Genomic DNA, 13,357 nt, shown 5'->3' on the forward strand with positions numbered 1-13,357 from the left:
AGAACATTTTTGGGAACAATTATTTTCTTACTCTCTGGCATCCAAATGTATGGAGTTACTAAGCTAGTGTATCTGTTTGTTGTTTCTTTAAATGATTGGTGAAAAACAACAAGGTGATAAAGTGTTATAGTCATTTATTTTATGAAACTACTTTGAGGTGTTTACTCACTTAACATTTCAGTGCATGTGTTCTTCCAGATCCAAGCTGAGCTATCTCCTTCAGAGTGAAGCTTTTCCTGTTTCCTCTGTTTCAACTTAAGTTCCACTTCTCTAGACAGACATTCTATGACATCCCCCAAACTCCATTCATGTAAATCAGTTTCCTTTCAGTGGTATGCTGGTAAATCATTAATGACCAGCTCTCTAAGATAAAGCCGTAATCTGTAGCCTTACTACTTTTCATGGTGCAAAACTCCCTCCGTAGTCAGTTTCCAGTTGCCAATATGATGTCCCTGAGTGGGGCACTGGGAACTGAGGTTCATAGTCAGCCTCCCTAGTGCTCCTGAACCCCCTGCTTGAGAAACTCTTTCAAATTTCTTTGTTCTTTTCCTGTAAAAAGTTTCCCTCAAGCTGCGATTGATTCCTGATTCTTTTAGCTCTTGTTTTCTGTCTGACCTCCCTGGCACACAGTACCATAAGATGTGAGCTGAGTCTGTTTTGCACCTATATCTGTGGATCTTGTACAGATTGGCTTTGCCAGTCTGGTGTATCTGTTCCAGATTTGAATCAGAAGGTTTCCTTCCTCTTTCCTTTTCTTGTAACACCAGTTTCTGTAGGAAGGAATTCATAAGAAAGACTTTGGCCCTCGGCTCAGTACACGGAGTACTGAGTGGGAGGTTTTATATGGAGCCCATTTACTGCAGCTGGTGGATTTCATAGAAAAACCTTCTGCAGGAGTTTACTTCATCTGGTCCAACTTAGGTGATGAAAGCTGTTACCACTGGTGATGCTGGGGGCTTTTTAAACATCATAGAGCTGTCCCACATAAAGCTCTACCTGACAGAACATGGGAGGGACTTTTTCTGAGCTGTACATTAATTAATAAAGAGCCTGGATTAATTACAGGCCATCAGTCTTGCACTTCCGCAAACACACTGTCTGGTTTATATAGAGCAGCACCTTATGTGATGAATTCAAAATGATATCTTTATGGACCTTTTTAATATAGTAGCTATCCAAATGTTCTGCAAGTGAAATGATGCAAGCTCTTTGGATAATTGGAGGTGCCAATGACATTCCACAGATATTTATTGAGCATTTCCCATGTGCCAGGAACTATGCTAGAACTATGCTGGACACTGAGTTGGCCAGGAAAGACACTATTCCTCACCTCAAATGTCAAAGAAGTAATTATAAGCACAATGACTACTATAAAAAGAAAGGGCTATGAGGTTATACAGCAAAGAGATATAACCTAGTCTAGGGCTCAGGAAAGCCTTCCTGTCTAGGATTCATGAGACCCATATCTGCCAGTAAGTGGCCATTTATTCTGATGCATCATCTCCTACTTCTCAGGTTGCAAATCTCACTATCTGTACTATATGAAGTATGGCTGCTGATTATTAAATATTGCTAGGGATTTATGGTTCTCAGCAGGGAGGTTGCTCCAAGTGATAGTTGACTGGTGTACCCATATGGCAGCATCACTTTCTTTGGACTGTGAGCCCTTGAGGGAGACATTGAGCCTTGCCAATCTCTGAATTCACTGTGCTCAGCAAAGTGTGCCTGGCAAACAGCTGGCATTCAATGGATACATGTAGAATGAAGTAATGCAATCAAAAAGGGCACAGTGCACATTGTAGAAAGGCATCAAGTCTATCACTTGGTCCAAGAACAATTTTATAGGAAACCCTGCCTTTTTCCTAGAGTGAAGTGACATACTTCAATGCCATGGCTCTTAACCACTATGTCACATTATTTGGAACTAGAAAGGATGTCTTCTGGTAATAGTAATAGTAGTATTAGTTGCTCAGTTGTATTTGACTCTTTGCAACCCCATGGGCTATAGCCTGCTAGGCTCCTCTGTCCATGGAATTCTCCCGGCAAGAATACTGGAGTGAGTAGCCTTTCCCTTCTCCAGGGGATCTTCCTGACCCAGGGATCTAACCTAGGTCTCCAGCATTGTAGGCAGGTTCTTTACCATCTGAACCTCCAGGGATAGTTTCAAAATAGTAACAAACCCTATCATGTACCATTTTTAAGAACTGTGCATTGACTAACTCAGTTCCTCTTACAAATCTATAAAGTGAAGGGAAATCTATCATTGTTTCCATTTAACAGCTGGAGGATGGAAGCACAGAGAGGGTAAGTGACCAGCCCAAGTTTACAGAGTCACTAATGGGCTGCTGCTGCTGCTGCTGCGTCACTTCAGTTGTGTCCGACCCCAAAGATGGCAGCCCACCAGGCTTCCCCATCCCTGGGATTCTCCAGGCAAGAACACTGGAGTGGGTTGCCATTTCCTTCTCCAGTGCATGAAAGTGAAAAGTGAAAGGGAAGTCACTCAGTTGTGTCCGACTCTAGCGACCCCATGGACTGCAGCCTACCAGGCTCCTCTGTCCATGGGATTTTCCAGGCAAAAGTACTGGAGTGGGGTGCCATTGCCTTCTCCACACTAATGGGCAGAAACAGAAATTGAGTCTAGGTTTCTGTCAATAGAAGTTATGCTCCTAACCACTGCATTTTGTCATTTTTCGTGGAGAATACAGACTATCATGCTTTACTGTGTCTCATCTCTAATGCTATTCCTCACATCCTATATTTATGTTGGGTTATTTCTTTCCTTTGAGATTATATGAAGGAATTACTGATTTCTGTACCTCAAACCTTTTTCTGCTAGTGCCTATAACCCAGGAGTTCACTGTCTGAACATATTTCTGGAATCACACCATGTGGACAGGAACTCTGCCTGGTACACACTCATTTATTATTTCATAACGAGGTTTTTCATTTTCACATGGCAATCTCATAAAAAAAAGATGCATTGTTGCAAATAACTATGTATGCATGCTTGCACAGGAGGGAAAAAAGAAAACTAAGCAAAAGGCAAAGCATTGGTAAAGCATAAAGTGATTTTGCACTGGGTGAAGTTTTCAAATGTATTACTTCCAAGATCCCTGCCAGCTCTTGAAGTCTATACACACTATGCCCATAAATAGGGAGAAAAGTACCTTTGATGGCTATTACTTTGAGTTTCCTTTACGTTGCTGTCCTCAACTCCTTTGTTTTGCTCTGTATCCTCTGAAGCTGCAACTTTTAAAAACCAGAGTAGCTTTTCATAATTCACCTGAAAATTAAATATCAAAGAGAACATCCTCATTTAATTTACACTTAGGGGAAAGAAGATACCTGCTGAGATAAAATGTCAGTTCAGTTCAGTTCAGTCGCTCAGTCAGTAGTGTCCGACTCTTTGCAACCCCATGAATTGCAGCACGCCAGGCCTCCCTGTCCATCACCAACTCCCGGAGTTCACCCAAACTCATGTGCATTGAGTCGGTGATGCCATCCAGCCATCTCATCCTCTGTCGTCCCCTTCTCCTCCTGCCCCCAATCCCTCCCAGCATCAGGGTCTTTTCCAATGAGTCAACTCTTCACATCAGGTGGCCAAAGTATTGGAGTTTCAGCTTTAGTATCATTCCTTCCAATGAACACCCACGACTGATCTCCTTTAGGATGGACTGGTTGGATCTCCTTGCAGTCCAAGGGACTCTCAAGAGTCTTCTCCAACACCACACTTCAAAAGCATCAATTCTTCAGCACTCAGCTTTCTTCACAGTCCAACTCCCACATCCATATATGACCTCTGGAAAAACCATAGCCTTGACTAGATGGACCTTTGTTGAGATAAAATGTATTTGGAAAAATTTTTAGCATTCAAAAATTTAAGAACAGATTTTAAAATATAGTAATTACTAGTGCTTTTTTTTTTTTTTGACCAACAATTCCTTTTATTTTCCCTTCTGGACATATGGTAAAATGATACTTCCTGGTTGTTTTGTGGTTGAGTAGGGTGATGATCAGTTCTGGCCAGTGAGTTGAGAGCAGAAGTGACTTGCATTACTTCTGGGCTGAGGATTAAACTGCTAACATGAATGTTCCCCCGCCCCCCGGCCCAGATATCTCTTTATCCCCTCTGCCATCACATCCACTAATACTCCAGAGTGGTTGCTTCATCAGCCTGGATTTGGAGCTAAGATGATGATGTTACTGAGAAGAGCCTAGGCAGGACTCATTATGAAAAATAAGCTTTCGTTTTTTTAAGCCACTGAGACTTTGGGGCTCTTTGTTACAACAGCATGACCTAGCCTCTACCTTCTCTCTCTGTCTCACAAGTCTCATATATTTATTATATATACTATATACTTATATTTAGATATATTCAAAAGATAAAGTCAGATTACTTGGGGGCAAGGCTTTATTTACCTAAGTGAAAAACTTAAGACTTTCTTTTTTTTTTACATAGGAAAAGACTAAAAGGATGTCATCCATTTCCATTGGTTGACTGGATGATTATTCTAGGGACTCTGATGGGCAGACAACTCCAGGGTAGTGGGGGTGGGTAGCAGTGGGGAAGGGAAACCAGATAAGGTCCTGATAGAAACTGGGACTCAGGCTGGAGAATTGACTTGAACTGAAGATTCATAAAGGTTGCACTAATAGGTTGACATTGTATTGCTAAATACTTTTCATAAATATACAACTAATTCTATTTTTGCAGGTTAGGAGTGGGCAGGAGATAGAACCTACTAAACATTAAACATGAGGCCAGGTAATTTGCATTTATTATATTACTAAATCTTCACATTAGCCCTATGAGATTGGTTTTGGCCTGATTTTCCATCAACACATGCTCATTTATGATTTTTCCATTGCTATTGTTTCTTCCTATTTTAGGATATTGTCTTCTCACTCCCAGAATTCTGTTACACTTGGACGATGCTGTGTATTCACTTACAGTGTGAACTTAGGAAGTGCAATGCTCAGAAAAAGAACCCTGGCCTTATCTTTGGGGAACCTTTATCTCTGCCCTGGGTCTGCCATTAATTCTCTCAGTTTCCTGAGCAAGTTCTTGATCTTCTGGGTTTCAGTTTCCTAATTAGTAAAATGATGGTAATAAGCCATATTTCAAAGATGCCTCCCATCTCTAAATCTCTAGGAACTGTCATGATACATCTTTATTAATTTCTCCATTCTAACCTCAAAGCTTATAGACTGAGCAGCTTGTAAACAGACCTGTTGCCTGTAACTATTCCAATGGTGTTAAGAGCAGACAATGAAAGCTGGGACAGGAAACCTTTTAAAGAGAAATTAAACAGGGCTAACCCCCCTGGTGGTACATGGTGGTATGGTCTTGCATGCTAGGCTTTAGCATTTTGTGAAGCAAGAACTTCCAGATATCCAAGCTGGGTTTAGAAAAGGAAGAGGAACTAGAGATCAAATTGCCAAAATTCACTGGATTATAGAGAAAGCAAGGAAATTTCAGAAAAAACATCTATCTCTGTTTCATTGACTACGCTAAAGCCTTTGACTCTGTGGATCATGACAAACTGTGGAGAGAGAGCTCTTAGAGAGATGGGAATACCAGACTATCTTACCTGTCTCCTGAGAAACCTGTATGCGGGTCAAGAAGTTAGAACCCTGTGTGGAACAACTGTTTCAAGATCAAGAAAGGAGTATGACAGGGCTGTCTGCTGCCACCCTGTTTGTTTAACCTATATGCTGAGCACATCATGAGAAATGCCAGACTGGATGAGTTACAAGATGGAATCAAGATAGGCAGGAGAAACATCAACAATCTCAGATATGCAGATAATACCACTCTCATGGCAGGAAGCAAAGAGGAACTAAAGAGCCTCTGGATGAGGGTGAAGGAGAAGAGTGAAAGAGCTAGCTTAAGACTAAATATTAGGGAAACAAACAAACAAACAAACTAAGATCATGGCATCCAGCCCCATTATTGCATGGGAAATAGAAGGGGAAAAAGTGGAAGTTGTGACAGATTTTCTCTTTTTGGGCTCCAAAATCACTGCAGACAGTGACTGAAGCCATGAAATCAGAATACGATTGCTTTCTGACAGGACAGTGATGACACACCTAGACAGTGTGCTGAAAGCAGAGATGCTACTCTGCTGACAAAGGTCCATATACTCCAGGCTATGGGCTTCCCAGTGGTCATGTGCAGTTGTGAGAGCTGGACCATAAAGAAGGCAGAATGCCAAAGAATTGATGCCTTTGAACTGTGGTGTTGAGTTCCTGAAAGTCCCTTGGACAGCAAGGTGATCAAACCAGTCAATCTTAAGGGAGTTCAACCCTGAATTTTCACTGGAAGGACTGATGTTGAAGCTGAAGCTCCAGTATCAGGATCATCTGATGTGAACAGATGACTCATTGGAAAAGTCCCTGATGCTGGACAAGATTGAGGGCAGAAGGAGAAGCGGATGAGATGGCTGGACTGCATTACTGATGCAATGAACATGAACTTGGGCCAACTCCGGGAGATGGTGGGGGACAGGGAGGCCTGGTGTGCTGCGGTCCATGGGATCACAAAGAGTCGGACATGACTGGGCAACTGAGCAACAACAACAACAACAACAAAGCAGCTAAATCTATCTTCTATTTGGGTCTTATCTGACTAGAGATTTCTACATGTGACTATAAATAGGCTTTGTATCTTAGGGGTCAATGGCAAAGGTTATTTTCAAGAAAGAAACTTACCTTTTGATTCTATTACTCTGGTGGGTACGGGTCAAATAAACAAAGGGAACTCATACTGAAAGTAGCAAGATGGTCCTACCATTTCAGGAGAGGTCCCCCTAGAAAATCTCTGGCAAAGGATCTTGACTGTTGGCAACTGCAGAGGGACTTCAAGCCTTAAGAAGAGGTGGCTCAGCTGAGAGTGGAGAAGAAATCCTGAAGAGACAGGATCCAATATCTTCAGCTCTTTCTGAAGTTTGTCTAATAAGCCAGAACTCAAAGGAAGAGACTTGAGTTCTCTTCTGACCAGGGCAAGAATGAAAGTGTCTTCTCTTGTCGTTTCACTTGGTCTCCGGCCAATATCCTGAAATGACAACAAACAATGGCAAGAGTGGCAACAAATTAACAGGGCTCTAAACCAAAGTGACTGAAGACCAGTGCAAGGAAGCAGAAGAGTACTTGAGTTGGTATTAGAGCCTCCACACTCAGGCCTTGTCCCGAATAGGAAGAATACTTATACTTGAAAGTAAGCATTCAATCTGGATGTATTCATTAGCTTATAATGTCTCAAGATCTTTTCCTTCAGGTGAAGAAAAGAAGCAAATCATTTCAGAGTACATAATCTGGTAGAAGGTTCCTTGAGGTATATCATTTGTCTTTTACAAAATACTTTTTTATTATATGAGAATTTAGAATGATAAACCTTAAAGACTGGGATCTGGGAGGAGGAAGAGGGAAGGAAGATGCAATGGTCAGGCGGAACATTTGAGGTTTGCCTGTGGGCTCCCAGGGAAGCTGATGAGACATATCAGGTGTGGTACCCACCAGTCTATCTTAGACCATCTTATTATTGTTCCACATCTAAATACACAGTCGACAAATAATACCCCTTCATCTACAACAGAAAACAGCTCAACAACTCCTACGATACACACCTTGGGTTGGTCAGAGCTGCTCCTTGCCATCTGTTCTAAGGACCAGTCTCTAAAGTTTCTCCTGGGGAGGCCATGGATATAGGACAGGGACTGGTCTCCAGTTGGCTGAGTGATACAGTAGACATTTGCCTGGTTGGAAACCTTAAAGAAGCAAAGATAAATGGTAGTAAGGATCAGAAGGGATGGGGAAGAGAAAGAGAAAAAAAATGGAAAATATGAGTGAGCCAACTAATTCTTAAAACATATTCCCATTCAAAAGACTTCAAGCCCCGTGGTCATTGAGTCATTTAATCCTCCAAGAAGAAAGCTTATCTCAACATTAATTTCAGCATTATGCAGTTAACACAAGTTTGATAAATAAATGGGTAGTTAGACACATTTTCATTTGTGCATGATAAAAGGTGTCTGTGACAAAGAAAAAGCCTGCAAACACGTCTTTCATATGCAAACCAATCAACCCTAAATCCATGTCTCTAACCATCTCCCTTATCTAACTCACATGCCAACTCAATATTTCCCCTGTCCCAAATGAACCTAGGTCCACATATCAGACTGGGGATAGCCCCTCGACCCAAAGCCCACTCACTGCAGTTGCTCAAACCAGCCAGTTCTAATCTGTTTACCCTGCCCTCATTACCTTTCCCATGGAAACCCCAGTAAAGGCTGTGGCCTGTGCTTTTCCCTTACTCTTCTGCCTCCTGATTGACCTCGGTGCTTCCACATGGGGCCCTGCACAGTGTGGCATACCCGCTTTCCCTGGGAAATGTAAGTCACAAGTTCTTTCAAAGGCAGTTGTCTCTTCATCTGTCACCTCACCATACCTGATTAAAAGGAAATCCTGGGTACAAATTTAACCACTTGGCAATATTTAATATCAGGTCATTGAAAGGAGACATTATGAGAGGGATTCACTGAAAACTGAGTGTCCATACTCATTTGATAGTTTATATTGAATAACCTATCAGTATAAATAGCAACCTGAAGGGTTTATAGTCATTAAACATTTTAAAGAAAAATCAAAAGGCTCTCTAGAGTGGGCTGAGTGAGCAGGAGTGGCAGAGTTCTAGAACAGGCAGTTGTGGAGGAAAAGCAAGACAAAACAAGCAAAATGGCTTTGAAAGGAAAGTACTACCCATCAACCGTGGTAATTATTAAAATTAAAGCACTAACACTTTCACTCTCATGCTGCCAGATGCAAAAAGCACACTTTAATTTTATTTTTGAAACTGTGCTACTGAGTTTGCCACTAGTCACAGATTCTGTTTTATTTTCTGAGAGAAAGCAGAGCTGATACTTCTGAGAAACGGTGTAAACAGCATATATGTATTTTCAAAAATGTATAAGGAGAGAATTTAAGAGACAAAAGATCTTAGGGCTGGCAATGAGAAGAGCCAGGCTCTGTCTGTGAGATCTTGAAACATCATTTAAGTTCTCTGGGCCTCTTATTATTCATTTGTGAAATGAGAGTTTGTATTTGCTGATTTATAAGATATCTTACTATTGCTTCTCTTAACATTTTCAGCTTTACTTACCTCCTCCTAATGTTATCTTTGAGTTTACCTGTAATTTAGAACAGAGTTTCACACTTGCCTGTCCTTAACCTATGTTTACTTTTGTTTTAGAGCAAATTCAGCCAGTGCAGACTGCCCGCTACATCCCAGATAGGAAAGCTTATTTTTTTGTCTAAATGTAAAGAATAAGAATCTAGAAGGAGCTCTGATTGGCTTACTTCTTTCACTGTGGCAGGATCCCACTTACCACTTAGTCAAAGTGGTAATGAGCGTCTCTATACCAGGCAGCCGTGGCTGCCACCTGGTCAGCCGGAATCCTACACTCGGCACACAGAACCAATTAGTCAGGCCCCACACTTCCCATGAGGTCTTGCTGTGTTTGCTCGGTGGGTGTTAGCCCTGCTGTGCCTCCCGTAAGAAACCTCTTGAATCCTGGGAGGGGAGGGACAAATTGTCTCCTTCTCGCACTGCAGAGCCAGACCATGGAGGTCCAAGAACAGCTTACCCAGTGAACACTGTCTGTTACGGTGGCTAACGCAGACATTGTATCCCAAATGGGTAGAAAGAGGGTCAAACAAACTTTCCTTTATATGAGAAAAACTAGAAATGACTTATATGCCCATCAATTGGGATTACATGAGACATGTTATATCCATAGAAATGAATGAATATAGTTTGGGGATTAGGGCCCTAGAATCTGGACCTCAGCTGTGGCTCTGCCACTTCTCAGCTTTATGACCTGGGCAAAGACTTGATTTCTTTGTTTTTCAGTTCCTTCGTCTATGATCTGAAGATAATAAAAGTTCCTACCTCACTGAGTGCTTGGAGTAGTAACTTAGTTAATATATGTAAAGAGCTTAGAATAGTGCCTCTGGGTATGTGTTAGTCACTCAGTCGTGTCTGACTCTTTGTGACCCCATGGACTGTAGCCCATTCCTCTGTCCATGGAATTCTCCAAGCAAGAATACTGGAGTGGGTTGCCATTCCCTTCTCCAGGGGATCTTCCTGACCCAGGAATTGAACTTGGATCTTCTGCACTGAGGGCAGACTCCTTACTGTTTGAGTCACCAGGGAAGCTAGAATAGTGCCTGGCACATAGCAAATTCTATCTAAGTGTTATTTCTGAGTATGACTCTTACAGGGACATTAAACATAATGCTTAGGATGAATTTTTTGAAGCTGGGGGAGAATTCTTGATATGAAGTGAATAGACCAGGATGACAAAGAACATAAATGTGATGATTCATATTCAGTATCTATGTATGAAAAAAGATGAGAAATAAACTATTATTTTTCTTTGCATTTTATTTTTCTTATTTATATTCTCCTTCCATTTTCCAAAATTTCTATATGAGTATATAATATGTTATAGTTAGAAGGATCAATAAAAATTTTAGGAGAAAAATGTGAAGTCCCCAGTGTTTGAGACCTTGCAGATCATGGTCTGAGGTCCATTGGTTAACTGGTAGCCACTCCATATTGTAATTTTTGCAGAGTTCTAATGAATAAAAGATCACAAATCCACAGGCTTTTATATTCTCATGACTGAAAACTAGTGAGCATCTGAGTGATTTAGAAAGGGCTATTAAAATCATAAACTAAAGATAGTTATGTTAGAGTTTACTGCAGACTTTAATTCAATATTCTACTAAAACATCCGATTGTCACTTCATTCTTGGCGGTGCTGCAAAACTCCTCCTCTATGTATTTGTTTAATTGTAATTTCAGCAATTTTTTGAAATGGTACTTTGTTACCAATGAATCATTAGTTGGTCTTAATTGAGTCCAGTTTTCTATTGCTGCTACTCTTGCTTTTTAATTACAAATTAATAATCATTTAGAGTCATCATTTTCAAGTTAATCTGTTGTGGATTGTTTGGTTGATTCTTAGCAGAGGACAGTGATAATTATCAACATTTCTGTCAAGATAGTTTAGGGCTGATAATTTTTTGATATCTAGACATGGTTTCATTGGATTTTGAAAATAAATCATCTTTTCCTATAACGTTAAAGCAGACATACCCTCCTCCTCTAACACACCCCAAATTTGCACAAGTGATGATGTATCACTGGATAACTATCATTTAGTGACAGAGTAGGTTGACCAATTCAGTTAGCGGTCAGTGAAGATGCAATATACAGAATGACCTCAAAATTCATTTTCAGTTTTAAAAAATGATTTTGATTCTATTTGACACAAAATGTATTAATTACCATTAGGACAAGCATGTGTTGATGTGAGTCTGTTTCCAACCCAACTGAATTTCCTAGCCAATTACCAAGAAAAGTTGAGGCATTTGTTACTCACTTTGCCATCCAGAAGTCTACAACTGAACGTTCCTGTTAGGAGTTTCCCATTGTCCTCTCGTTTCTGGTTGTTCTCTTGGTGCTTGTTCTCTTTCACATCATCTGGGTCATGATTGATTTGATGATCTGTGGGATCAGTCGGAGCTGGTGGGTCTCCACCGATCTGCTTTGCATCACCGGTCACTGATTTCTGGAGCACTGTTTGAGTTTCTGCCTTCAAGTTTTGGTTCTCCTTGCTGCAAAGAAACAAGTTTTGTACTTTGTTACTCAGGGCACACTCCACCTGCACTAAGCTGGCATAACAAAAGGCAGGTGTTAGTCTGGTGGTGGGAATACTGGTAACTTAGCATGACTGAATGAAGAAGTAAATGTTAGTTATTTGTCTAGGGATCATTTGCCGCAGAGAAACCATGTTATTTTCTCAGGTTTTACAGCTTCCTTACAATCTATCCATCTGCTCTAACAGCCTTACTGCAAGAAATGGCAGTTTCAAAGATGAACCCTAAAGTTTATTACTTATCTTTCTTCCTTAAATGTCTAACAGGTATTTTCAGTGTTTACAACTAGAAAAAGAAGGAAGTCAAGGCATTTTTCCAGCTCCAGGTCTGCTCTGTGTCTCTCCTTAATTGTCTTGCTGTAAGCCTTCTTTTTCTCTCAGTAGTCCTCCATTTAATTTTAATATTAAATAGAGGGGAAAAATTGTAGGAATGACTCAAAGAAATTTATATAAAACAACAAATCTACAAATTATGCAACTTTGCTTAATAACTAAAAGATATGCTGCTTCTGCTGCTGCTAAGTCACCTTAGTTGTATCTGACTCTGTGCGACCCCATGGACAGCAGCCCACCAGGCTCCCTCGTCCCTGGGATTCTCCAGGCAAGAGCAATGGAGTGGGTTGCCATTTCCTTCTCCAATGCATGAAAGTGAAAAGTCAAAGTGAAATCACTCAGTCATGTCCGATGCTTGGCGACCCCATGGACTGCAGCCCACCAGGCTCCTCTGGCCATGGAATTTTCCAGGCAAGAGTACTGGAGTGGGGTGCCATTGCCTTCTCCGACTAAAAGACATAAGTCACAACAATTACGTGGTATTGTTTTAAATATAGAAAACTTCTTTGGAAATAACGAATACAAATGCTCATGGTCTCATAAGTAAATAGAATTCTTATAATGAGTGACCAGACTAAACATATTGAAGAGTCAAGAAGCTAAAATTTTTGACCTAGTAAATAAATTTTTAATAATTTATTTTAGTAAAAAATGTAGAAAAAGAGAAATTTTAAACTATTTGTTAATAGATGGATGTGTTGAGTGTTTCACTCTATGTTTCTATGAGATAATGTATGGTGCTATTAAAATAGTTACAAATAATTTTAATGAAAAAATGTCTTATTATACAAATAAATGAAAAATATAATTATCTCAACTATATAAACTCATGTATAAACACATGTGTCTCTTTGTGAGAGTGCATAATATACGTAGAAGGAAAAATGTCAGAAGTAAACAGTAAGTGCCTCCTAACAGCAGTCAGGATATCACATGATACTATGTGTAGTACGCTGTTGTCAGTCATTCAGTCATGTTCAACTCTTTGTGACCCCGGACCGTAGTCCACCAGGCTCCTCTGTCCATGGAGGTCTCCAGGCAAGAACACTGGAATAGGTAGCCATTCCCTTCTCCAGGGGATTTTCTTGACCCAGGGATTGAACCAGCATCTCCTGCATTGGCAGGTGGATTCTTTACCACTGAACTTCTTGGGAAGCCCACATTACACTATATTATATACTATACTATACACCATATTATACTATAGAATAAAACTATTATTCTAAATTTCTGACATGAGGAAATACTATTTTATTATCAAGAAAAATAAATTTAAAAATAGCTATGCATTATGCCTAGAAGGT

At 40.4% G+C, this 13,357-nt stretch overlaps 1 protein-coding gene across 1 annotated transcript in view; it reads right to left on the minus strand.

Annotated features, from left to right (window-relative positions):
- C1H1orf87 (chromosome 1 C1orf87 homolog) overlaps window positions 1-13,357 on the minus strand; it is an 84,473-nt gene that overhangs the window by 48,831 nt on the left and 22,285 nt on the right. The window contains exons 2-5 of the mRNA XM_069592969.1: window positions 11,445-11,679; window positions 7,626-7,766; window positions 6,791-7,054; window positions 3,168-3,283 (exon numbers count right to left, since the gene is read on the minus strand). Coding sequence (XP_069449070.1) covers window positions 3,168-3,283; window positions 6,791-7,054; window positions 7,626-7,766; window positions 11,445-11,679 — 756 coding nt within the window. The remainder of the gene's footprint in view (window positions 1-3,167; window positions 3,284-6,790; window positions 7,055-7,625; window positions 7,767-11,444; window positions 11,680-13,357) is intronic.

Source organism: Ovis canadensis, chromosome 1 (assembly GCF_042477335.2).
Source record: "Ovis canadensis isolate MfBH-ARS-UI-01 breed Bighorn chromosome 1, ARS-UI_OviCan_v2, whole genome shotgun sequence".
Taxonomy (NCBI): Eukaryota; Metazoa; Chordata; class Mammalia; order Artiodactyla; family Bovidae; genus Ovis; species Ovis canadensis.